This window comes from Dasypus novemcinctus, chromosome 14 (genome assembly GCF_030445035.2).
Source record: "Dasypus novemcinctus isolate mDasNov1 chromosome 14, mDasNov1.1.hap2, whole genome shotgun sequence".
NCBI lineage: Eukaryota > Metazoa > Chordata > Mammalia > Cingulata > Dasypodidae > Dasypus > Dasypus novemcinctus.
In genome coordinates, this window is record NC_080686.1 from 25,267,130 (window position 1) to 25,290,961 (window position 23,832).

At 37.5% G+C, this 23,832-nt stretch overlaps 1 protein-coding gene across 2 annotated transcripts in view; it reads left to right on the forward strand.

Annotated features, from left to right (window-relative positions):
• NKAIN3 (sodium/potassium transporting ATPase interacting 3) overlaps positions 1–23,832 on the forward strand; it is a 702,972-nt gene that overhangs the window by 370,459 nt on the left and 308,681 nt on the right. For both annotated transcript variants that reach the window (XM_004463919.5, XM_058275571.2), the window contains exon 3: positions 5,897–5,977. In XM_004463919.5, the coding sequence (XP_004463976.2) occupies positions 5,897–5,977 (81 nt within the window). The remainder of the gene's footprint in view (positions 1–5,896; positions 5,978–23,832) is intronic.

Genomic DNA, 23,832 nt, shown 5'->3' on the forward strand with positions numbered 1-23,832 from the left:
TTCCCGAGCGCCTCCTGCTCACTACCTCAAGCCAAGTGGTTATTGTGTTACAAAGACAATGCAATTTCTTGGCTCGTCTATTTGCACCCATTGCTCCTTCTACCTGGAATGCCCTTTTCTTATCTGCTTGGAAAATCTTTAATAATCCTCAGGGGAAAAAAAAAATGTTCCCCTCTCAAAAGCCTTCCCTGCCCCCTCCTGCCCACACAGGGCTGAGTGCCTCCCCTCCCTGCCTCCATCCCCCGGCTGCTCCTTCTCTCTTGGTTCTACAAGCCGTTTTCACCCTGACCCCAAGCCCTTCTTATCCCACTACATACTGTACTTCTGGAAGGCAGGATGGATGGAGCCCATTACGCACAGGCCTTTACCAATGCTTTGTGCTTGATTGAACGGATAATAAATGAATTAATGGCTATTGGAGGAACTTATTTTACAGGATGGACTGAACAGTGGGCTTCTTATCTCTAAACAGCCTTACTGAATTTACAGAGATTTCTTAAGAAATGCCTTCATTCTCTCAATTTGAGCTTAGCTGAGGATTAATATAAAATAATATGTGCTGCTTTGTCTGCACCTACTGTTCACTGACTTACTGGAAAAAAATGCCACAGGCTCTTCCCACCATAATTAAGAAGGTTTCACAGCAAAGACCATTAGACAAATGCACCAGAATCACACAATGAAAAAGTAGTAACACCCCTCTGGTTATCATTCCTGCCAGTGATGTGCCATTTATTCTTTCTACATTTATTCTTAGAAAATAAAAGCAACTTTCTCATATGGTACTCCTTCATTGATGAGAAATTTATTTTACTCGAGGTACAACGTGGGATATATATATTCAAGGATACCATGCTCAGCCTTCAAGTATGAATGTTCCTTTTGTGTCTCTAGTTTTAGACAGCATGCAGCAGATTGTGGGTTACATCTGCTAAGTCATAAGGCACCCTTCTGAAATCCAATGTTTCCTGTCTGTTTTCCCCTATGCCAAACATTTTGAAAGCTTCTTTTTGAATTCCCAAATGAGATTCTGCCCTAGAATTATTTAAATCTTTATTGCTCCATGAGTGATAAAGTAAATCAAGCAGATTTTAATTTAAGTGCAGAAGCATTAGCTAATCTATCTAAGTTGTTTTTTTAAAATATTTTGCTGAATCTTTATTGTTGGGATTCCAACTAACATGTCCAACGGTAAAAATAAATAAATAAATGGCAAATGATCAAGAGTAAGAAACAGAAAGGAAATATGACTTATTTGCCATATATTTCAACAAAATTAAAACATTATCTCTGCAATTATCCAATGTCATTTATTTAAAAATTCTGTTCCTCCTTTTAATTATCTCACATTTTATGTGTTTTGAAGCTCTTTTTAGGAATTTTATGGTATTCAGAAAAATTGCCTTTATTGGTATTTTACATTGTCCTTCATATCTCTGAAAACAGGTTTATTCATATGCTTAAATTTAAGGAAAGCATTTTTACATCCTTTTAATATTCATCTATGCCTATTTAATTTTTAAATAAAGGTTACCTTTGGAATTAAAATGAACTCAAAGCTGTCCTTAACAATAAAAATAAAAATTCCCAAATCCGAGTAACTTTGCTAGGTCTATAATTTACTTATTTATTTGCAAATGTTTATGTGCAAGAAATAGTAACTTGCACAATTTGAATTGTAACATAGCACAATTGTCTTGCCATGTAACTATAAAATTCCATCCTGAGTTATTGCTCAGCAAGGCAGATAAGTACATTAGCTTTAGATTCAGTTGGTCCCAGATTTAACTCCTGGTTCCACTGGTTTTTGACCATGAAGCCTTGGGAAAGTCATGTGCATTCTTTGTGCCATAGTTACCTCATTTGTACAAACATGACTCACAGATAGTTTTTAAGAATTAAAAAATATAATATAAGGGGCTAAGACTAAGTGCCTTGTAAATGAAAGAGACATCAAAATACCTCCGCCCCCACTTCACTGTGCTAATCTTGCAGTTAAAATGTAGGGCTGTTGCCCTCTCCATTAGAGGTGGAGTGGGCATCACTATCCCAAAAGCCTCAGGACTGGGGAATGAACTATGGACTAGAGTGGACTTGCTGGTATTCTACTATAGACTTATTATGATTCTAGCAATGGAAGAAATTATCTCATTGATGTGGAGGCAGTGGACACTGGAGGTTCTGAGGGCAGAGAGAGGGAAAGCATGTGTAATACACAGGCATTTTCAGGACTTGGAATTGTCCTGAATGACATTGCAACAACAGATACAGGCTATTATATATCTTGCCATAACCTACAGAATTGTGTGGGAGAGAGTGTAAGCTACAATGTAAACCGTAACCCATGCTTAGTGGCAATGCTCCAAAATGTGTTCATCAGTTGCAATGAATGTACCAGACTAATGAAGGATGTTGTTAATGTGGGTAAACGTGGGGAGTGGGACATATGGGAATCCCTTATAGTTTTTTATGTAACATTTATATAAATTAAATATCTTTTCTAAAAATTAATTATTTAATTAATTAAACTGTAGGAATGTTAGACAGACTCCACAACTCCACATAGTAGACTGAACTCCAGAAAATGAGTGAGCAAGGAACTTACCCTATTCTTTTTATTTAGTGTCTAACATATTTTGCATAATATTGTAGCTGCTGAATACACACATGAATGAAGAAACAAATGCGCTTTCTGGTCATTGGAAAATAAGCAAGCTCAGAAAGTAAAAATAATTCATGTTATAGACTGAATATTGAAAGACTGAAAGACTTGTAAAGTTCAATTCAATTAAAAATGCTGAAATATCCCCTTAAAACTAGGTAATATTCAGGAAGCCACATAGGTCACATTAACATTTATTCCTTCTGTATATACATTGTCAAATTATATAAATTGAGATTCAAAATGTGTGTACTGCACATAAAGCAAACTAGATTGGGAGGAGGGGGACAGAACAGACAGAGTGCCTTTGTTTTAACATTTGGAAGTTAAGTCTTCTCTATTGTAAGCATAAGCATCTAGATACCTAGGCATGTCAGCATGGGTGTGTGTGTTAAAACCAGAGAGTCTTATCTCTTTTCTGTCCTTCTTTCAATTGAATTATAAGTGAAATAACTCACTTCACAAAGATGGCAGTGTGGATAGCCAGTCTTTGGCCATATATTGTGCCTAATACTTCCTGCCTAGGTAAATTCCGTATCATGGCATATTTCTTTTCCTTTATCTCTGTGTGCAGGCTGGTGTCTCAGATGCACATTGAAGCATATCGTTTATATCTCATAACAATCCAGAATTCAATAATATAAATATTATTTTTTTCATCAAACCAATGTGTTAGAAGAAAGCAACTCCACAATATTGCTAAAAATGATGCTCAGATCATGCATGGCACATTTATTATGAAATACAAAAGGAACTGTCATTTCAAAAACAATTGCCAGTTCAGGATGTAGATATCCTGTAAATATTCATATATATATATATATATATATATATATATTTATATGAATGAAATAAAATTTTGGTAAATTGATAATATGATGTGTGGTGTATTGGTCATTTGACACATTGCTAAACTTGGTAAAGAGTTAACTTGCAAGTTAATCTATACTCATTATCCTAGAACTTTTCAAATGAAGCTGTATCATGTCATACTTAAGAATCATAGCTCTGGAATCAGACTGTGAGGTTTCAAATCCTACCTCTGACATTAAGTAGGTGATCAAATGAGTGCCTCTCTACCTCGTTTTGAGTATGATGATGCAATGACATAGTCCATTTAAAGTGCTTAGCATTGTACCAGGAACATAGGAAGCACCAAATTGGTGATAACTCCTTATTGTTAAGAATTTAGGAGCTGGCAGTTGGGGTCTACTCAGTGGTTATTTTTATTTTTGAAAGTTTGAAAGTGGCATTAATAGTACAACATGTGAGAAATCCTAGGTTTTTTTAAGAATATTTGTTTTATTACGCATTTGTGCTAGCGAGGAATTCATTGACTTTCCTAAAAGCATACTTGTGGGTATAGACTTGAGTCTTAATATTAGGAATCATAAAATTTTTGCAATAAATTTAGTTCCTGTCCTTACTTTATTCTTGCTTTAGTTTATAACCTTTGTCATGTTTTTTTTTTACTGATTACTTAGTGGTCTGCATTGCTCTTCCCATTTCAACTTATAATTAGACTTAATATGATTGGAAAATAGCAGATCCTAGATACCATCTTGGTAGCAATAGCCTCAGAATTTGCTGTGGTTATTGTGACTTTATCAGTTTGTAAAAGTCTATACATATATATGTGTGTGTGTATATATATACACACACACACACTGTAAGGATGCAAGTTAGCTATTTGGAATGTTCATCGGAAAATTTTGTGGTTCAGAAAAGTGTATTTCAATGCATTTGGCACATTTGTGAACATCATGTATGTCCCTACATATGAGGAGACTTTATTCACAGAAGATAATGGCAGCATCAGCAACGTCTGCAAATATCCATGTTAACTTTTTAACATATTTTCCAACTTCTCTAAATTTTGGAGTTTTGGAGTCTTACCTCATTATTATCATTATATTATTCTTAAAGCAAGAATCCTCCATTCCCAAAAAACTTCACTGTGACATTAAATATAACCAATTATAGGACTATACAAATATATGAGATTATTTTGAAAACCTTAAGAAAATCATAAATGACTGAAATAGGCAAAATATAAATTGAATTTGTGAATAGTCCTGATAAGGTTTCTAAAAGGAATTTGGCTGTTTTATACAGAGTCTAAAATGCATAATTCTATTATATTATTTAACATAATGCTATATATTCTACTATATCTTAGCATAGAGTAAGCTAGAGAAGTAGGTCAATATTTATTTTAACTTAATAACAGCATGTAATGATTACATTCCCTGATAGAAAGCAATAATTTAATTAGTATGCCTTTTAAAGAAATTAAGAACTCATAAATTTTTGTGGGAAGGTAAAATGAATGGGCAAACTATTGAGTTTGATCTGTTCATTGTTAAAGTACCACCCTCAATTATTCAAGCCATTCTGTATTTCAGTTCTCTTGGCCTCATTTCCTTTGTCTACAAAAGAAAGTGACTGGTTGAGGTGAGCCCTGAGACCTTTTCCATTTATGAGTCTCAGTCTAAGTCTAACTTAATTAAGGCTGAATAATGCTCTCAAGGAAGACATTTCTTAATCCATAATACATTAATAAAACCAATTAATCTGTAAGGAGTATGTTTAGCATTCATTGGATGTGATTGGAAGGTATTTTCCCATTATGGAAATCTGCTGTTCATTTACTCAATTTTAACCCTATTTATAAATTAATCCTATTATTAATATTTTTATTATACAATTGTATTAGAAGGACAGGCTCTACTCTTCATAAAATGGGTCAAAAAAATGAAAGTTTTTAAATTTGACTCCACACATCCATTTTCAAACATGGTCTTCATTCAGGAAGTGGAAGTGCTGGGTTTTGACTAAGATTCCTAAAAATTTCGAGGTTTAATATCATAACCTGAAAAAATTATATATGGATAGCCCAGAGAAAATTTGCATTATGGTGTTCCTTGGAAAAGGAAATATTCAGAAAACAGAAATCAAGTCAGTGCTTGGATTTAACAATGCAAGCCAGCAAAGCACTTTAAAAATAAATCTAGTTTTATTGGCATCTACTGAAAGCAGTAGAAACTATTGGATTTTTTATTTCTAGAGATCTTCAGGGACTTTATAATTACAAATAGAACTCTTTTCTCAGAGCTCCCTGTATGTTTCTTCCCAGAAAACTGATATGTATTGACATTTTTATTATTGATGTATTTAGTTTACATGTCTTTCAACTACACATTTTTCTTGTCTCTTGTTTTTTTTTCTATCCAGTATACAGTATGGACTGCCCTTTGGGTCACCTGGAATGTGTTCATTATTTGCTTTTATCTGGAAGTGGGTGGACTTTCTAAGGTGAGTTTATCATGCTTTCAAAGTACACTTTAAGAAGAGCACACTTAGGGATAATTATTATGATTTCATATTATTATGTATATAAGTAGAGAAGACTAAGTAACTTTACAAATGGAATATTAATCTGAACAGATTTAGAGTACCATTCAGCAAAGAATGGTCTTGAGGACATGTTTACATAATAGAACTTCAAACAGCGGCTTATGTTTTAGACTGTTTTGCTGAAGTGGGACTTGGCTTCCAATGTATGATCATTTAAGTGAAAAATGGTTTTGAATGCTCTTGTGTTTAAAGTAGGAAAAGAGATTGACTAAAATGTTAATGTAACTAACATGAATAGCAAATTGCTATCTTTATTCTAATATTTATTCTGAAAATAATGTTGTACAAGGAGTGAAATCCTTATATATGTAAGTGGAACATTTATTTACTAACAAGTCAGTGCATTAGTGTGGTGATTCATATTTCTAATTCCTGATCAGACAGAAGAGAGTTATCTGAATGCAACATGACACAAATGTTATTTCTGTCTGTCTAGAATGAATATCAGCAGAGAACACACTTGTCATTAGGACTCCTACAAAACATCTTTTGATTGCCACTCCGGTGAAAGAACAGTTTGGGTTAACTTTCTAGTTGTGTTTCTGAAATAACATTTTTTGATTATCACCCAAATGTAAGAGCAGCTTCAGTTAAGTTTGTAGTTCTGTTTCTTAAATATCTTCCTTATAACAGTACAATTTGTCACTCTGGAGAAGAACCTGAACAGTATAATTAAGTAAATAAGAATAAGAAAACTGTAATTCTTTTTTAGATTTCTTAGTACCAACTATATTTGTGCTGACTTATTCTATTACATGGCAGCCTCAAAATTTCTGAGTAATGTATTGGTCTTCTACTTGCATTTGTTGTTTAGGTCTTAGAAAGTCTGTCTTGACCAGCAGGGTGCTTTTAGAATTGTTAGGCTCCATCAAGGTCCATATGGTAATATAATGTGTTTGATTCAGTCAAGCAGCAGAAATCCTTGAAGTATTTTCTCCAGAACCTCCAGAGGTGGTTTCTCTTTGTTCTGCACTATAACAATTTTCTAATTAGAACCTGTCATCAGTTTCTCACATCGGCAAATGTATTCAGGAACCATAAATGACATTTCCCACACTAAGTTTCATACATATGCACTAACATTTACATTTTAATATTTGGGCTATTAATCACATTTCACCATTAATTTCTAAGACAGAAAAACTACTTAAATAAGTGCCTAGTTGTCTTCCGTAACATGCAGATTATAAAGTAGTTTTAAAGGCCAAATCTTGTGAATAAAAATAATTACGAATAATAAGTTAAGCCTAACATTTTTCTGCCCATTTTGTATCTTGTGATTTGAATGATCATTTTAAATCATATTTTTTCTTTACTAAGTGGAAATTATCTTTTATTTTCCTCTATATAAACTGATTTGGAAATAATTGCTGATTAGACCAGAAGATATTTGTCCTATGGAAGTGGCATCATGGTGTATTGGAGAAAGATTGAATTTCAGAGCTGAAGTATTTAAAAAAATTTTTAGCACTTACTAACCATTGGGGAAATCCTCTAACCTTCCTAAGTCGCTGTGAAATGATAATAACACTTTTGTCAATGATAATGCTAGTCAATATTTGTTAAATGCTTAGTATTCTTTTCTTCTTCTTCTTCTTTATTTTCTTTTAAATGTTATATTAAAAAAATATGAGGTCCCCATATACCCTCCACCCCACCCACCCCACCCCTCCCACATCAACAACCTCTTCCATCACTGCGGCACAGCCACTGCACCTGGCAATTACATTCTGGAGCACAGTTGCACCACACGGACAATGATCTACATTGTAGTCCACACTCACCCCCAGTCCAGCCAGTGGGCTATGACAGGACACACAATGTCCAGCATCTGTCCCTGCAGCACCACCTAGGACAACTCCAAATCCTGAAAATGCCCCCACACCATATCTCTTCTTCCATCTCCCTGCCATCAGCAGCCACTGTGGCCACCCTCTCCACATCACTACTGCAATTTCTTCACTTACTAATCACAATAGCTCCCCAGCAGAACACCAGTAAGTCCACTCTAATCCATGCTCTATTCCTCCATCCTGTGGACTCTGGAATTGTTATGTCCAGTCCCCCTCTACATCAAAAGAAAGCTTAGATTCCACATGGATGATGGATGCAATTCTCCTGCTTGCAGTTGTAGGCACTCTTGGCTCCCTGGTGTGGTGGTTGACCCCCTTCACCTCCCTGTCAGCTGGCCAGGGTAAGTCCAACAAACCAGAGGGTAGGAGCCACAAGTCTGCTGAGGCCCAGGGCCTGGCCATCATGTGGACAGTTCAGAGATTCAGGTCTCCTGAGTATACACCAATCCAAACACCAACCACAGGTCTGGTAAAAGTAACAGAAGAGGCATGTAGAAAGGTCATATCTGAGTCCAACTCCATCACACTCAGGAACACAAACTCCAAAGTAGGGCCAAATGACATGGCCCTGAACTCCAGAGCCATCTGCCATGACCATAGAACCGGTGGGTCTCTGCAGACCTCAGAAGAACCAGCAGCTGGGTTTCCATCTACCTTGGCTGTCTCTGGTACCCTGCTGAGGCATGCATAAGCATCACCCCTCTGATGACCTCCCGACTCTTTTTTAGAGACTCATAGCCGTATAAACTTACTTGTCCTTTCCATTTCCCCCTTTTATCCAAAGTCAAAAAGCAGTTTTTAACACCCAATATTACATGTAGGCTGAGATATTCTTCTGCCAGTCTGAGCTGACTTCTTTTTTTTTTAAGATTTTTTTTTTATTTATTTCTCTCCCGCCACCCCAGTTGTCTGTTCTCTGTGTCTATTTGCTGCATCTTCTTTTTCTGCTTTTGTTGTTGTCAGTGGCACAGGAATCTGTGTTTCTTTTTGTTGCATCACCTTGTTGTGTCAGCTCTCTGTGTGTGTGGCACCATTCCTGGGCAGGCTGCACTTTCTTTTGCTCTGGGTGGCTCTCCTTTACGGGGCGCACTCCTTACACATGGGGCTCCCCTACGCGGGGGACACCCCTGCGTGGCACGGCACTCCTTGCGCACATCAGCCCCGCGCATGGGCCAGCTATACATGGGTCAAGGAGGCCCAGGGTTTGAACCGCAGACCTCCCATGTGGTAGACGGACGCCCTAGCCACTGGGCCAAGTCTGCTGCCTGAGTTGACTTCTTTATTCAATGTCTTTTTCTAGTTACATCATCAGCTGGTGCTTGGTAGTAATTCCTCAGTGCCAGGGATGCTCATACCCGGGAGTCATGTCCCACGCTGAGTTTGGCTTAGAGAGTGGCCACATTTGAGCAACATAGAGGCTCTCAGGAGGTAACTCTTAGGCACCCCGCAGCTCCAGGCCCAGTTCATATTTCAGGCACACAGGCTCATAATCAGAGCCCTCAGTATCAAGGGCTCATCATTGGACCATCCATCTTTGTTGGTCTTTGCCATTGCACTTGGGGGATTGTTGCTATTCCACTGGGGAATGTGATAGAGCTTCTCTGGCCAGGAACTCAGCACTCTCTCATCTGTCATTTCCAACTGAAACCACTATGAAAATATCCAGACATTTCTATGTGCCCTGTATGCATGCCCTGGAGAATTCCCTCCCAAATATGTGCCCCCCACCAATAACGCCCCACATGAGTGCACCTCCCCTGCCATATTTGAACCTCTTTGTAGTCCAAAACTTCTTCAATAAAGAAGCCCAATATATTGCCAGTTTCCATTAATGGTAAAATGGAATATAGTGATGGGTTTAAAGGTTAGATATAGAATACATAGTAATTTAGAAAAATTAAATAAAGGAAAAATAAATTGGGGTATCAAAAAATTAAAAAATGAAAAGCTTTGTTTTTGACATTTTGCCTTTTATCACTGCTATAGGTGTTGCCCTGTATGTACAGTGGCAAGGCAATTTCTTCCATTTCTTCCTCAGTGTCTACCTCCTTTCTTTTTTTTTCTAATTATTAAGTTTGTCTTCACATAAGTTTTAGATCACAGTAATTCATATATACAATATATGGTACTCCCACATATCCAACATCAAACTCTTTGTCCCTTCCCCAACAATGATCTTTTTACATGTTTTATTATATTTGCTACAGTTAATGTACAGATATTGAAATGATAGCTTTCAAACATGGTTCCATTTGGGTTTACATTATGGTTTATATTTTAGACTATACAAAATTTTCTAAATTTTTAGTTACCTTATGTTTTACATTATGATTTACATTTTTTTGTCTTTATTTATTTTTTTAGTGTTACATATACCCCCCACCCCCTCACCCCACTTCTCCCCCCATAACAACAACCTCCTCCATCATCATGAGACATTCATTGCATTTGGTGAATACATCTCTGAGCACCGCTGCACCTCTTGGTCAATGGTCCACATTATAGCCCACACTTTCCCACAGTCCACCCAGTGGGCTATGGGAGGACATACAATGTCTGGTAACTGTCCCTGCAGCACCACCCAGGACAACTCCAACCCCTGAAAATGCCCCCACATTACATCTCTTCCTCCCACTCCCTACATTTTAGCCTATAGACTTTTATACATTTTTGGTGTAATTTAACAAGTCCTATATCCATCATTACATGATCTTGTGGAAAACTTCCATTGCCCCACAGTTACACTGATTGCATGTATTCAATACCTCTTTCCCCCTCCCCTCAGGGCCCACCATGACAATCAATCTTCATTACTTGAAGGGCCATATTCAGAGATATTTGCAAAAATGTTGAGCACTTAACATACTTGACTGTCCTAACCCATTGGGAGCCACCAATTCTTTCAAGAGATACAATTCCCTCTGTTTGAGAACATGAGTCCTCCCCAGGATGTGGGTATACTTTCACTCTCATTATATGGGTCTCCACCCAATGATATAACCCACTATGACCAAATGAGCACTCACACACTCCCTAGAAGTTTGCCCTGTGTCAGAGTCCCGCCTTAAGCATCTTAAACAGGTAACCTTCCGTATTATTTAGCATTCCTTTAAGCATGTTATAGATGGTAACTAAGGTAAGCTTCAAAACAACCTTGTGACATGATAAACAAAAACTTAGAGCAGTCATTTGTTCCACCCAAGTCTGATTTCCCACTTCTGCTCAAGGTCGGTTTTGTGAACTGTTCTTTGCATTTCTAATATCATTGGGCATATCAAGGAATTTTTCCCATTTCTTTGAGTGCCAGATGGGAAAGGAATGGACACAATAGTCCTGGTCCATTTTTTAAGAAATCCCTTATCCATATATGCTGGTTTATGCACTAATTTTCTATAGCTCCCCATCATTTGTCCCCATGAAATCATTTCTAGGACTTACCACTTAGATGAATTAATAGAAGTCTTGCTATACTTGCTTTTTGCCCAAAACATTCATTCTTAAATAGTGCATCCTTCTACAAATACTGGATTCAGAGTAATTTCCACAACATCTCAATGAATTTCAGTGCCATTCCAATGACAAACATGAGCTATGAATGGCTAGTTTGTAGTCCACAGTGCTCTTTTGCCTGCAGTTTATGTGTATGAAATGAAAACATTCTTGGCTCACTGGAAAAGACTGAGCAGTCCCACAGGTGAATGGACATGGAACACTGGTCCTTATAATATTCTTATGACTACAAGTGCTTGGGTACTCTTGTGTTTTAAAACTTTCTTTGTCTTAATTTCTAATATTTTAAATATATATCATCCATATAAATAAAAGCTCTTTGGGATCCTCAATAACTTTTTAAGAGTATTAAACTTCTGAAATAAAAAAATTTGAGAACATTTACCATAGAGCAACCAGTTAAAAAAAAAAGAAGAAGAAAGAAATATAAACAGAGTAAAAGCAAACAAAAAGAAACAGAAATAAATGAAAAGTTAAAAAATACTTTGTCAATTAAAATATAGACAGGACAGGAGAAACCATAAACTCAAAGCATATGGTATAAATAAAAAATAGCAAACATGGTAGATTAAAATTCAACCATATCAATAAGTATAGTAAATGTAAATAGACTAAATATTCTAATTAAAAGGAAGAAATTAAGAAGACTGGATTTTTTAAAAAGCCACTACCGAGTGCCATTGAACACACTTTTAATATAAAGACATACATAGTTTAGAATTTAAAAGATGAAAGATATGCCATACAGACAACCAGGGAAAATGTCTGTGGTCATTTTGACATCAGAAAAAGTCAAATTTGAGCCAAGCAAGATTAATAGAGATAAAGAGAGATATTGAATAGAGTCAATTTATCAAACAGGTGTAATAATTATAAATGGGCACATATATTAAAACAGTTTTAGTATATATGAAACAAAAACTGAGATTACTCAGCAAGAAATAGAAATATCCACAATCATTTTTCCTGAGTTAATAACTGCTTTCTTAGTAATTGATAGGACAAGCAGACAAAATTCAGTTGTCTAACATTTATAGGACATTATACTCAACACTACAAAATACATATTCTCTTCATGTGCATGAAGAACAATGACCAGAATAGACTATGTTCTGGTCTGTAAAAAAAGTTCCCATACATTTTCAAAGACATAACTATTCAGAATACATTCTCTAATCAAACAGTCACGATAATATTAAATTTAAAAAACTATAATGCTAAGATATCTAGCAAATCTACAGACATTTAGAAATTAAATAACATGCTTTTAAATAATCCGCAAATCAAGGAAGAAAAGCAAAGGGAAATTAAGAAACATTTTGAGGTGAATAATAAAGGAAACACAACAAATTAAAATGTAGGGATTGAAGCCAAAGCTTAGAGGAAAATCCAAAGCTTTAAATTGAAATTGGAAAAGAAGAAATGCTTAAAATCAATGATATAGCCTATCGCCTTAAGAAAGAAAAAGAGCAATTTAACTGAAATTCTACTTAAATGAATTCAACTATCTGCATTCCAATCTTCCCAACATTCAATGATTTGACCTCACACATTTGTTTTTCCATATAAAATTTAGAATAATTCTACAAGTTTTAAATATGTGCACACGTGTTATATATATTTATTTCTATGTTTATATTTAGAAATACATAGAGTCCATTGAAATTTTGTTATTCGTTATATTTAACTTTTAAATTAATCTGGGAATGAATGAAAAAAGTATGTTAGAGAATTCAGGAAGAAATGTTTAAGTAACTGAATCAACTGCTTTGTAAGAGGCCATATAGATTGAAAACCATATGACCTATATTAAACTGTAACTGTATTGAAACAAAGCCACACGTAAAAATAATGGTTTGCTTCAAAATCAGAAACTTTATAAACTAGTAGTCATAGACTGGGTTAGAATCCCTGGGTTACATGCAACAGAAACCATCTCTGCCTAACTCATGGGGTAGGGACTGGACTGGAAGGATACGGGCCTTGGAGAGTCAACAAGAGGCTGGTGACCTGGGTTGAGGGACAGTCAGGGGCTACGTCAGCCCTGAATACCCAAAAGCATGAACAGACTTGTCAGACAGCTTCTCTCCAGGTGGAAAGGGGATCCAACTGTTAGCCATCTACTCAAGATTTAAGTTACCAGGGTATAGAGGGAGTATGTGATGATCCCAGCTGGATCAACCATCTACCTCTGCTTGGGGAGGAAACACTGAGATTTGAGTTCTAATGGATTCCATGAACGGAGGAAAAGCAAATTCCTGTAAAGGAAATTGGAGAGAGTGTTATGAAAAAGGAAACAGCAAGATCATCCCCGAGTACAGCCTAGCCATTCTTACTAACGAGTAGTGTACATTCTCCCAGGTGTGAGCAATCTGACCCCGGGAGTAGCATGGGGATTCTTGGTCACACTTGCAATTTGTCCTTTTGCTTTGATCTCCTTGGCCAGGGGCCTGCATCATGCGTTTGTCTTGATGGTCTTAGGCTCTTGGCTTCCCCGGGGCTTCCAGCACTTGAAGGATGCCCATGTGCTGTTTTTAAAGAAGGTAGGTTGGGGATGACTGTGGGTAGGGTACCAAAATGTCTGCAATTATGCAATTTTCTGGAGCTCCAGTTGCCTTATCTGCACAACTAGGGAAACCATGGATTAATGCCATTGGGTTGTTGAAAGAATTAAATCAGATGATGCATATAAAGGGCTTAGAAAGGATCCTGGCATATTGTGAGGTTTCCATAAATGGCAGCTCTCGTTATTGCCATCAATATCATCATCTTTATTATTATGGGATAAATTAACAGACATCACAATCTTCATTCTGAAAACCTTAGGGACATGTATGTATTACTATGCAAGTGCTGCAAAAGAGAAAAATTGTAGGACTGAGTGACTTGTTTAAAAATATATATAACAGTCCCCTGTGACAGGACCTGAAATCTGCACATTAACTTCACAGCTGTAACACTGTTAATTAAATCCTGTTCTTCAACATGTAAATAGCTTTGTTGAAATACATCTGCAGCCAGATTCTCCTGGTGTCCCTACTGCTCCCTGTAGGAGGACTTTAGGATTCTGGGAAGTCTCCAAGGCTGTTTTTCATGGCATACTTTAAGATCACCCAGGGCACAATTAATAAGTTACTGCTGCTGCTTTGGAAGTTGCAAGACTTGAATTCATTTTTCCTCCCTAGGAACACATTCAGAATGTAAATATAAAATCCCTTCTCATTTGTTCCATTTAAAGATACAGAAACACAAGTTATATTGAGAACCCAAGTTGGACCTTTTTTTTAATCCAAAAGAATTAGAATGTAATGGTATCTTTTGGATGACTATAAATTATAAAAACTTCCGGCTAATATTTCTTCTGAGTTCTTGAAATTTGTGTGGTCCTAGGTAGTATTCAGTGTGTCACATTGGCATAGAATTCAGGATATGCATGACTCTGCATGGGCATAACTTGGTTATAAAATGAATGTGAAGAAATTCTATGAAGATTTGTCTTATGTTTAATCATGAGCTTTTTTCAGGAGCCTTCTAAAAATTTAAGGGCTCGCAGGGGGTTGGGGGCGGGGAGGGGGATGGACTAACCCTAACACCTTTCTTACTTTGTACAAGTGCTTTTCATTGGTTTTTCTCTTTTTACCTTTACCTCTGAGGTAAATATTATTATCTTTATTTTATAGCTGAGGAACCTCAGGTAGGAGAAGTTAACTTGCTCGAGGTACATAGCAGTAAATGGAGGAGATGTCAGGTCATGGTGATACCATATTACCTTCCACACACAAAGAAAACCTATGTTGACTTGTTTCTCTCTCCTATGCTTTAGCAACTACATGTTTCCCTATAGTGGTCTGACTTGTGGCTATTTTGATTATTTTATAAATATAAACTATTTCCCAAAATGGCAGGAGTAACATCTTTTCCTTTTTTTGACTTAACATGATACCCCTTCTCTCATGAAAATCATCAAGCAAGTATTTCATCTGAGCAGCCAGGCAGGGTCAATGAAATAATCCTTCTTTTTCAAGGCTAATTCTTATTTCCTGACTTAAATTGTTCTTCTGCACTTACTGGGAAAGCTCTTTTTCTTGTTCAACAGTCATTTTCCTTCAAGGTTGTATTCTTCCATCAACTTTGACTTTGGACGAGGAACTTTGAAATAGGATATTCTTGGACAACCGACTAGAATTTTCTATGGGGAATAATTGCATACCAAAGAGAACTCTCAGTTCCTTTCAGCTACTTACAATCTATCTATTATTTTTATAAACATTCTAAGTATTTTTGCATCTCATAGAATTCCCTTTCTGATGGCAGTTTCAAAATAATCAAATATGCATTGTATATTTCTGTTTTTATTTAAGCATATTTGTTTTCATTTAAACAACTTAGTAAATCTGTAATGAGTTTTAAACTTAAATTTATCACATCCTTTCAATGATCTCGTCTCACCTGGGCATTTTTCAAAAGGAATCTCAAATTGTGATATTTGTGGAGGGCAGGAGGTAGGGTGGAGAATACCTTTAATCAAAAATAATGTGTCAAGCAAATGCTACAGGAACCAAATTCATAGAAATAACATCCTAGAAATCCTTCAAAACTATGCCAACTTTTGGAAATGTAAGAATGTTATACTATTTACTATCTTAATACCATGAAGTTTCTTTATGTCTATCATACACTTTAGAAAAATGCATAAGCACTTGCAGGTCAGGAGAATGATAAAATATTTCAGGTTCTGGACCAATACATTAGTATATTCATATCCTGCTCTCCTGAAAGAGTATTTTGGTCTGTAGTATTGACTTTGGATTGGGGAGGAGAGAGGGTGATGGTGGGTATCTGCCAAGTTGTAAAGATCTGTAAAGGAAGAACTCTTGCGGTCTGCTTCCAGGCATTAAATCTAAATGAAACCCAAAGGCCAGCAAATGTTTATTTTTCTGTTTGGTTCATACACAATCTTATTCCAAAGCAATGAAGTCATATTATGTTTGAAAGTAGTAAAGTACCATAAATATAGTTATGTGTTCCTTATTCCAAAGCATGTCACCTACACCATTTCCAATAGTGTGAGTCTAAGAAATAAAGTGCTCAAAGTTCCCCATTATATGGGAAGATAATTGTTTCCCCCTGTGGCTTTTCCACAGTAAAGAAAATTATAAAAAGCTTAAAATTAATATTCTATTTTTCATCATATACAACCATTTTGAAAATCTTTAATCAAAAACTCCAATTTGCATCTACATGCCCAGTGACATGTAGAAGCAACAATCTCAACTATTAAGTCAGTACTGCGGCCTGGGTGGCATTTAGGAGTTTAAATCAGAAATTTATGTGATAATCTTATGTCCTTCTTTAGGAGTGCAAATCTCTTTTTCAAATGAACAGAAGACATTTGATCTATCAGCAGTAGCTGTATTTAGTATTCTGTGATGAGAGTCACTATATTGAACAAGGCTTGTGTTAATACAGTTGTGTAATTGCAGAGAAATATGTCTGCTATTTGTATTTTATACTTTATTCTCCTTCTAATGAAAATATGCCTGTGATCACGTGTTTAAAAACAGTAAACAGGGGGCGGCGGACTTAGCCCAGTGGTTAGGGTCTCTGTCTACCACATGGGAGGTCCGCGGTTCAAACCCCGGGCCTCCTTGACCTGTGTGGAGCTGACCCATGCGCAGTGCTGATGCACGCAAGGAGTGCTGTGCCACGCAGGGGTGTCCCCCGCATAGGGGAGCCCCACGCGCAAGGAGTGCGCCCAGTAAGGAGAGCCGCCCAGCGCAAAAGAAAGAGCAGCCTGCCCAGGAATGGTGCCGCACACACAGAGAGCTGACACAAGATGATGCAACAAAAAAAGAAACACAGATTCCTGTGCAGCTGACAACAACAGAAGCGGACAAAGAAGATGCAGCAAATAGACACAGAGAACAGACAACTGGGGTGGGGAGGAGAGGAGGGGAGAGAAATAAATAAATAAGTAAATCTTTAAAAAAAAAAGGTAAACACTTTATTTCTGTGTCTAGTTTATTGTCTTGTCTCATTGGGTTTTTAAAACAATGTTATTGAGATATGTTTATGTACCACACATTCAATCCAAAGTATACATTCGTGATTCTTGGTATAATCACAGATTTGTGCATTCATCCCTGCAATCAATATTAGAACATTTTCATTACACCAAAAGAAAAATCCACTACCCCTTAGCAGTCACCTCTCAATTCCCCTCTCTTCACCTGCCATACATATCCACTAATCTAATTCTAGCTCTCTAACTTTATTTAAATTTACAATTTATATAAATGGAGTCAAACAGTATGCAATACTTTGTGTCTGGTTTCTGTCACTTAAGTTAATTCTTTTTTTTATGATTGATGAAAAATATATTCATTTATTACTATTCACTACAGTCCATAGCTTAGTCCATTTTAGCCACCCCAAAATTAACATCCTGTCATATTAATGTACATTTGTTCTGGTTCTTAGAAGAACATTCTAATATCTGTACTATTAACACACTCATCATCTCAGCAGGGCTGATGATGCTCTACAATCTCATGTTTCATCCTTTAGCCTTTTTCTAATGACATACACAACCCTAAACTTTCCCTTTCTACCACAGTCATACTCCCATGTTGACACTACTAATTACATTCACTCTAATGTGCTGTCCTCACTTCTACCCAATTCTAACATTTTCAACCTACCTTATTACAAATTCTGCACAAATTAAGACTCTGCTCCCTATTCTCTACTTCATCCTATCTTCTGGTGGCTGATCTTCTAGCTATTAACTCCATGACTTTGCTCCTTATATTTAGTGCATTTTAGTGAGATCATACAATATTTGTCCTTCCGCGTCTGGCTTGTTTCACTTAACATAATGTCCTCGAGGTTGGTATGCTTCACAACTTCGTTTCTTCTTACAGTTGAATAATATTCCATTATATGCATATACCACATTTTGTTTACCCATTCTTCTGTTGATGGTCAACTGGGTTGTTTCCGTCTTTTTGCAATTGTGAATAATGCTGCTGTGAACATTGGGTGCAGATGTCAGTTCTTTTGTGTCCATAACTACCAGTGGGATTGCTGGATCATATGGCAGTTCTGTATTAACTTCCTGAGGAACCACCAAACAGTCTTCCACAAAGGCTGCACCATTCCACATTCCCACCAACAATGAAGGAGTGTTCTGATTTCTCCGCATCCTCTCCAGCACTAGTAGTTTTCTTTTCTTTTCTTTTTTAAATAATGGCATGAAATGACACCTCATAGTAGTTTTGAACTGCATTTATAATAATAGGTGGCATTGAGCATCTTTTCATGTGCTTTTTGGTCATTTGTATTTCCTCTTTAGAAAATTGTCAAGTCTTTTGCCAATTTTTTAATTGGGTCATTAATTTTTTTTATCATTGAGTTGTAGACTCTCTTTATATATCATGGATGTTGTGGTTTCCAAATATTTTTTCCCATTAAGCTGCATTTCACTTAATCATGAAATGTGAGCTTTTTTCAAATTTCTAATTTTATTGGTTTTCATTTTAGGTTTTTGAAAAAACATCAAATTTCTATAATTCCAATATACACTGTTTCTTAAATTTAAAAGCAAAGAATAGAATGTAGAAACCCGAATCAATTAAATGGGTTTATTTCTATGAATAAACTGTCTCCCAGCTATTCTGCCTCAAAACCTCTTCCCATTGCTTAATAAATGGTACACAGATTCTGTAACAACCTTTGTTGCTAAAAATTAGTGTCTTTTTTTATTCAAATCTGTTCTATTCCCCTCATCACAGCTAACGTAGCTATGGCTTGATTCTTTCACACACCTCTCTCCTCCATTTTAGACTCCACTCTCCTCTGGGAAAGGAGCAGGAAGCTGGGGTCATCTTACAGCACCAACCTTAAGCTGAAGTTGAAAGTTGAAAGGGATACTGACCTCACACTCATTTGGTCTATTCTAGCAGCTTGTTATAATCTGCCACTGTTGATGTGACAATCTCAAAATATGCCTAATTCTCCCATTAACTTCAATGACAATTTTATTTTGATAAGTCTGTAATTATTCCAATAGATGAAAGTTTGTTAGGCCACTGGTCCTCAACTGTTTTGAGTAGGCCATGCTGCAGAATTTCCATATGAGCGTTGTTATTGAGAAGATTTTGGTGCTCCAGAGAAGCTACACTTTTATACAATATACTTAAATGCTTTGTTTTGTTTCTAAGACCATTTAAAAATGCTACTTAAGAATTTTGAGTGCAGTCAGTTGAACAGAAGACCATTTTAGAAGTATAATGTGCACAACAAAGAGAACACCATTAAGATTTTGGGTTCTCTCATTGTGATTTTAATTAGCTTGTTCTGAAGGCACAAAACTCTTTGTTGTGCAACTTCAATTAACAGTACAATCGTAATGATGAAAAACCCCAGGTGACATTTGTAACACTTCACCAGATTATAAAGGAGAGCTTTATAAACATGTTTAGTTGCATTTATTTCTCATTCTAAAATTCAGAATAGTAGTACACAGTTCTGACTAGTCTTGTGAAATAAAATTGTACCATGGAGTCAAATTATGATAAGTGAACATTAACTGGAGGGCCCTGCCAGGACAGAGGAATGTATGAGGCCATTTACTCAACACTCCTCTCTGATACATTATATAGGAAAAGTTACATCGTTTGTTTCAAATGTTTGTAACAAATTTTCATATGTAGCCTGTTGGGAAAAAATGACAGCTAATGAGAATCATATCAAAAACATTCTCTTTCGACAGAGAATTTTCTTTCTGAGCCATCATGGTCTGATGGCAATGAGAGGTCCTGGGCTTGAGACTGGACTAGACAAGTGTCTTGGACAAGGATGGCCCTGAAAGTATCTGTGCATCCAATTTGTGGTCGGACTGGTTTTGGCAGCCACTGGCAGCCCAACATTGCAACAGAAGGCTGCCTTGGCACAAGAAATGTAGATTCCTGACTCAGAAATGATAAGTCTGAGAATGCGGGGTGAGCGGAATGATGAGAGAATCCAACAAGATCTAAAAGGGAATGATGCGAAAAACGACTGGCCAGAAGATTAGCGTCAGCAATGAGACATGGGAAGAGAGATATGTTTTTGTTTTTTTCTGATGCCGGGAGGCGCTAACAGAATGACGATTCGGAAATCCTTGTAGTGAGACGCCTTTGGTGCAAAGCCCCTTACAAATCAGTGCTGCCCCAGATGACAGCTACGGCATACACTAGTCCAGGGAAGAAAAGCATGGCACAGGAGAGATTTTAGCCTATGTGTCCTATTTGAAGAAAAAGTGCCCGGAGCAAAGATTGCCAGGACAAGGCAGAACTGGCTGCTCTCGACTCAGGTTACTGAATGGAGGTGAACACAGGACAGAATCAACAGGGAGAAGGCCAGGGAGCCTCTGAGCGCCCGGGGATCAGGGACAAGAGAGAATGAATCTCCTCCGCCCCTTGGAAGCCCTCAATGTTGCCTTCTAACTCAGCAGTAACAGGAGAAGCACGGGAACAACAGAGCCTTTAGCTTGTTTATAGTAATTGCCTGTGCACTTGCAAGTGAAGATCAGTGCCTTGAAGCCTCCAGCTGGCTAGCCTCCCTGAAAAATTGGCTTTTGTCTGGGAACTCTCAGGCGCCCACAGAAACCAGATGGAATATCACACAATCAAAGAAAGGAAGCTGAAAAAGTGAATGAAGACTTTTAGAAAGCAACTTGGCTTTATTCTTGTAGAAGACACTTAGACTCAAGGTCTCTGAGCACTTGTTTTTGAAATCTGAATATCAATAGTTCCTAAAAATTTCCTAAAAATAGAGAAACCATAAAGCATACCAAGGTGTCTTAGTTTTGCCACAGGGCTGCTGATGCAAAGTACCAGAAATGAGGTTGCTTTATTAATGCAGATTTTATTTAGGGTAAAAACGTGCAGTTCCAAGGCCGGGAAATGTCCAAATCAAAGCACAATCAGAGATGCTTTCTCACCAAAGTCAGCTACTGGTTGTCATTTTGTCCTGACACGTGGTGAAGATGGTGACTGGTTGCTGCCAAGGTCCCTACTTCTCTTTCAGAATCCACCCTTTGTCCAGAGCTCAGCTGTGAGCAACCAGGCATAGGGCTTGTCTTTTTGGGGCTTCCTCTCTTGGTCTCCTCTGCTCTGCTTTCTCCACAAGTCCAGCTGTGAGCAAACACACATATGGCTCATCTCTTCAGCCTTGAGTTGTTCTGTGGGCCCAGCCTCGTCCAGGCATCACGCTTAAGTTTTGGCTGCTAGCGATCCTCGAGTTCTCTCTCCCACGGCAAGATAAAAAATGGTAGCCTCCTTTTGTTGTAGAAGACGAGAGAGGTTCAATTATTTGCGTATAGAAAGGCCAGGACTCAGGAATGATTTTGCAATTATTTGCGTATAGAAAGGCCAGGACTCAGAAATGATTTTGAGATGGAAAAAATGATTTATTGACGGTCAGCCAGACTTGGAAACTTTCTGTTTAAAACTGGAGCCTCAAACAAGATTTTTGATTTCCTTTTATACAGAGAGGAAAGGCCAGATGGTTCTTTTGTTTCACTGCTCAATAGCCTTGAATTAGCACATATCTTCCACATCCTAGGTAAGCTTTTAGCACGGACTTCACATTTTAGATAAGCTTTTTTTTTTTTAAGATTTATTTATTTATTTAATTCCCGCCCGGTTGTCTGTTCTCTGTGTCTATTTGCTGCGTTTCTTTGTCCTCTTCTGTTGTCGTCAGCAGCACGGGAAGTGTGGGCGGCGCCATTCCTGGGCAGGCTGCACTTTCTTTCACGCTGGGGGGCTCTCCCTAGGGGCACACTCCTTGTGCATGGGACTCCCCTACGCGGGGGACACCCCTGCGTAGCAGGGCATTCCTTGCGCGCATCAGCACTGCGCATGGGCCAGCTCCACACGGGCCAAGGAGGCCCGGGCTTTGAACTGCGGACCTCCCATGTGGTAGACAGATGCCCTAACCACTGGGCCAAGTCTGTTTCCCTCTAGATAAGCTTTTAGCACATTTGGTCATTTTTATAGAGGTTGCATTGCTAAGTTGTTTCTCCAGGACTGGAGTTGTTGTCATAGTTACCAAGGGCAGGGCTGCAGTTCTCACTGTCCCGAACACATCGTACAGAAAACATACTGCTCAGGTTATCCACGAATATATGACCTGCCCTCCCACTGATAGCCTACATCACTTTCTCTGTGTCTCTCTGGGTCTCCATTTATCTAAGTTCCAGTAAGAGGGCAGAGACCTAACTTGAGTCATGCTTCACTGACGTAGTCAAATGGGAAGGGCCTCACACCCACAGGAGTGGATTAGTTCAAGAACATAATCTTTTCCTTTTTGAGATTCATAAAATAATTTTAAAATGTTACAAATGGTAAGATTAAAATTAGATGGAGAAGGACAGAGTAGGATGAAATTTAGCTTACCTAAGAAAATAAAGAATAGTCATATGTTAAATTGGTTTCAAACAGGAAATAAAGTTTTCTATAAAAATATAACTTTCCTAATTTTCTAGGTGTTTGACCGTATCCATCACTCGTTTACTCATTGAGCAAATGGTGGCAGAAACTTGTATTCTCTGATGATCTATTTCCACTTCTTCTGGTCAAGTGATACAGTAGGTGGAAGTCCTAAAATGCTATATGCCTCTCTTGCGGATAGACAAGACCCATCAACTAAGTTCCAACTAATGAGCAATAAGCAAGAACTTCTGGGAAGGCTACTTAAGAGCTAATTCAGATTAGAAGCAGGCTCTATGTTCTCTTAGCCTTTTTCTTGTTTCCTGGAATGCAGATATGTTTCTAAAGTTGTTCTATTTGTTCTCTATTGCTGGTGAAACAAATCATCACAAACTTAGTGACTTAAATACAAAGTTATTATATTACAAATCTGTGTGTCAGAAATCCAACATGGGTCTCATTGGGCTAAGTACAAGGTGTAGGCAGGGCTGCATTCCTTTCTGGAAGCCTGGGGGAGAATCCATTCCCTTTTCCAGCTTTTAGAGGCTGACTACATTCCTTAGCTTAGGGACTCTTTCCTCCATCTTCAAAGCCAACGAAGAAGGGTCATGTCTTTCCCATGTTGCCATCTCTCTTTTTGTTTTTTAGGAAGTACAGGGATTGAACTTGGGGCCTCATATACACAAAGCAGGTGCTCCACCACTGAGCTACACACCCGCTCTGCTGCCATCTCTCTTGTTCTCAGCTTTTGAGGACTTCATGTGATTACAATGGGTTGAATTAGATAATCCAGGATAAAATTTCCATCTCATTGCCCTTAATCTTTATCAAATCCACAAAGGCCCATTACCATGTAAGGTAACAAATTTACACTAGAGGGCTTAGGGCACGGGCATCTTTGGGAGCTATTTTTCTT